The 2157-nt window shown below is 48.1% G+C and overlaps 1 protein-coding gene across 1 annotated transcript; it reads left to right on the top strand.

Moving 5' to 3' along the window:
- Window positions 1–409: 409 nt before the first annotated feature.
- On the top strand, window positions 410–1897 carry LOC141631289 (uncharacterized). Its single transcript, XM_074443980.1, has 3 exons — window positions 410–836; window positions 1186–1499; window positions 1577–1897. The coding sequence occupies exons 1-3, from the start codon at window positions 410–412 to the stop codon at window positions 1895–1897; spliced, it is 1062 nt and encodes a 353-aa protein (XP_074300081.1).
- Window positions 1898–2157: the final 260 nt, after the last annotated feature.

Below are 2157 nucleotides of genomic sequence, written 5' to 3'. Positions count from 1 at the left end.
GTGATCCCATATGTACAAGCACGTACTCAGAGTAGGCTTTGGGTGCACAGTTCAGGCCTATTGTGAACGCAACTCCGCTGCCTAGCGGCTACGTGTTCCACCATATGTCACAGAAGGTGCGCCAGTAACCGGCAGTCCCTTCGGCTTCTATTCGCCAGTCCACAACATACCTGTGGGAAAAACTACTTCAGTAGAGCAGCAGTTGCAGGAACTTAGAGCTATGATCGGTAAAGTACCAGGAATGCCTCGTCCCATGGAGATGGCTGCACCGGAAAGCTACGCAGACTCACACTTTATGGACAACATAGCACTCGTCAGTATACCGAAAGGATTCACTCCGCCAACCATGACCCTATATCATGGGACGACTAATCCGTTGGACCACGTCAACCAGTACAAGTAGAAAATAATGGTAGTAACATCAACTGGTTCACTCAAGGAAGCTTGCATGTGCAAAGGCTTCAGGTCAACCCTGTCAGGGGCAGCACTACAATGGTTCGCGAGCCTGCCGAAAATGTTTATATCCACCTTCGCAGATTTTATTAATGCCTTTAACCAACAATTCGCCAGCAATCGCAAGCCAGAAAAACAAACAAGCGACCTATACAGGATAGTCCAGAGGTTTAAGGAATCCACTCGGGACTACCTGAACAGGTTCAACATAGAAAAGGTCTTCATCCCTAAATGCGACATATCCACTGCGGTAGAAGCATTTAGCTGTGGACTTCACCACGATTCAGATCTGTACAGGGAGCTCACCAAGTACCCGTGTACCACCTTCGAGGAAGTACAACAGAAGGCAGTGGGTGTCATGCACCTAGAGGAGCATGAGGGATGTCTACGACACAGAACGTACCAACAGAAAAATCTCCACGGAAAAGAAAAGTGAAAGATCTAAACCGTACAACAAGAACACCGTGAACAAAGTTTCAGGGGACGCCGACTGGACGGAATGTGCTAGCTTGCCCCCCAAATTGAGTGAGTACGGATTCACCACAGGAATCGCCGGAGTATTCAAATCACTGAAAGAGATAGGACAGAGAGTCAGGTGGCCAAAGAAGCCGGTACCTAGGGAGAACGACAGAAAGGAAGCCAAAAAGAAATGTGAGTACCACCACGACATCGAGCACAACACCGAGGATTGTGTAGTCCTACGCAAGTAGATAAAGCACCTTCACGGAGCAGCCTGCCTTGATCATTTACTACCAAAAGGGGCCAAGTCTGGGAAGGTAAACACAGCAGAGCAAGTACTTCCCTCACCACCTCCGCTGTACTCCAAGGTTGTGAATCTCATCACACGTGGATCCGAGATATGTGGGTTGACTTACTCATCAGCCAAGCGCCATGCGATAGAGACTAAGGGACATAAACCAGAATCCTCTTGCCGCATCAGCAGGAGGGATTTACCAGCAGCTGCATTCGACGAGACAGACATCCAAGATGAGGGGGAACAGCATCACGACGCATTGATTATCACCCTTTCAATTGGACATTCCCTGGTAAAAAAGATCCTAGTCGACACAGGGAGTTCTGTCAACCTCATAATGCTACGAACCTTAAAAAACATGGGGTTCAGCGAGAAAGACCTGCTCAAGAAGGCGGTACCCCTGGTTTGGTTCAGTGGAGAAACGAAACACTCTCTGGGGAGATCGTAATTCCTACATTCATCAGAGGAGTTAACAAAGAGGTAAGATACTTGGCCATCGACGGCCCATCCACTTACAATGTTATCCTTGGCAGGCCATGGATCCATGAAATAAAAGCGGTACCATCTACGTACCACCAGAGCTTGAAACTCCCAACACCTTGGGGAGTACAGGAAATACGTGGAGACCAAGAAGAGGCTAGAGACTGCTACAAGGATGCTCTCAAACCCACAGCAATCCCACCAGCATAGCAATTACAGAGAATGTGCGTCTAGAGGGAGTACATTGAGCCCCCACAGGCAGAACATGACGAAGTACATCTGGACGCGCAAAACCCTGAGTGAACTGTGCTGATTGGAGCAGACTGTACAAGTAGTATCCGTCAGCAACTACTTGATTTCTTGCGTACTAACATGGATTGATTTGCTTGGTCGCAAGAAGATATAGTATTTATTGACCCGGGTGTTATAACTCACCGACTAAACGTCGACACCAGTTATCATCCAGTACA

The sequence above is a fragment of the Silene latifolia genome, chromosome Y, assembly GCF_048544455.1.
Source record: "Silene latifolia isolate original U9 population chromosome Y, ASM4854445v1, whole genome shotgun sequence".
NCBI lineage: Eukaryota > Viridiplantae > Streptophyta > Magnoliopsida > Caryophyllales > Caryophyllaceae > Silene > Silene latifolia.
Note: the sequence above shows the minus strand (reverse complement) of the source record. Positions and strands in the feature narration are given on the sequence as shown.

Excerpts from the sequence above, each read along its gene's own strand:
- LOC141631289 (XM_074443980.1), top strand. The coding sequence starts at position 410 with ATGGTAGTAACATCAACTGGTTCACTCAAGGAAGCTTGCATGTGCAAA. Across the intron at positions 837-1,185 it reads CCTAGAGGAGCATGAGGGAT|CCTGCCTTGATCATTTACTA; the intron begins GTCTACGACACA and ends TTCACGGAGCAG. Across the intron at positions 1,500-1,576 it reads TTTCAATTGGACATTCCCTG|CGAGAAAGACCTGCTCAAGA; the intron begins GTAAAAAAGATC and ends CATGGGGTTCAG.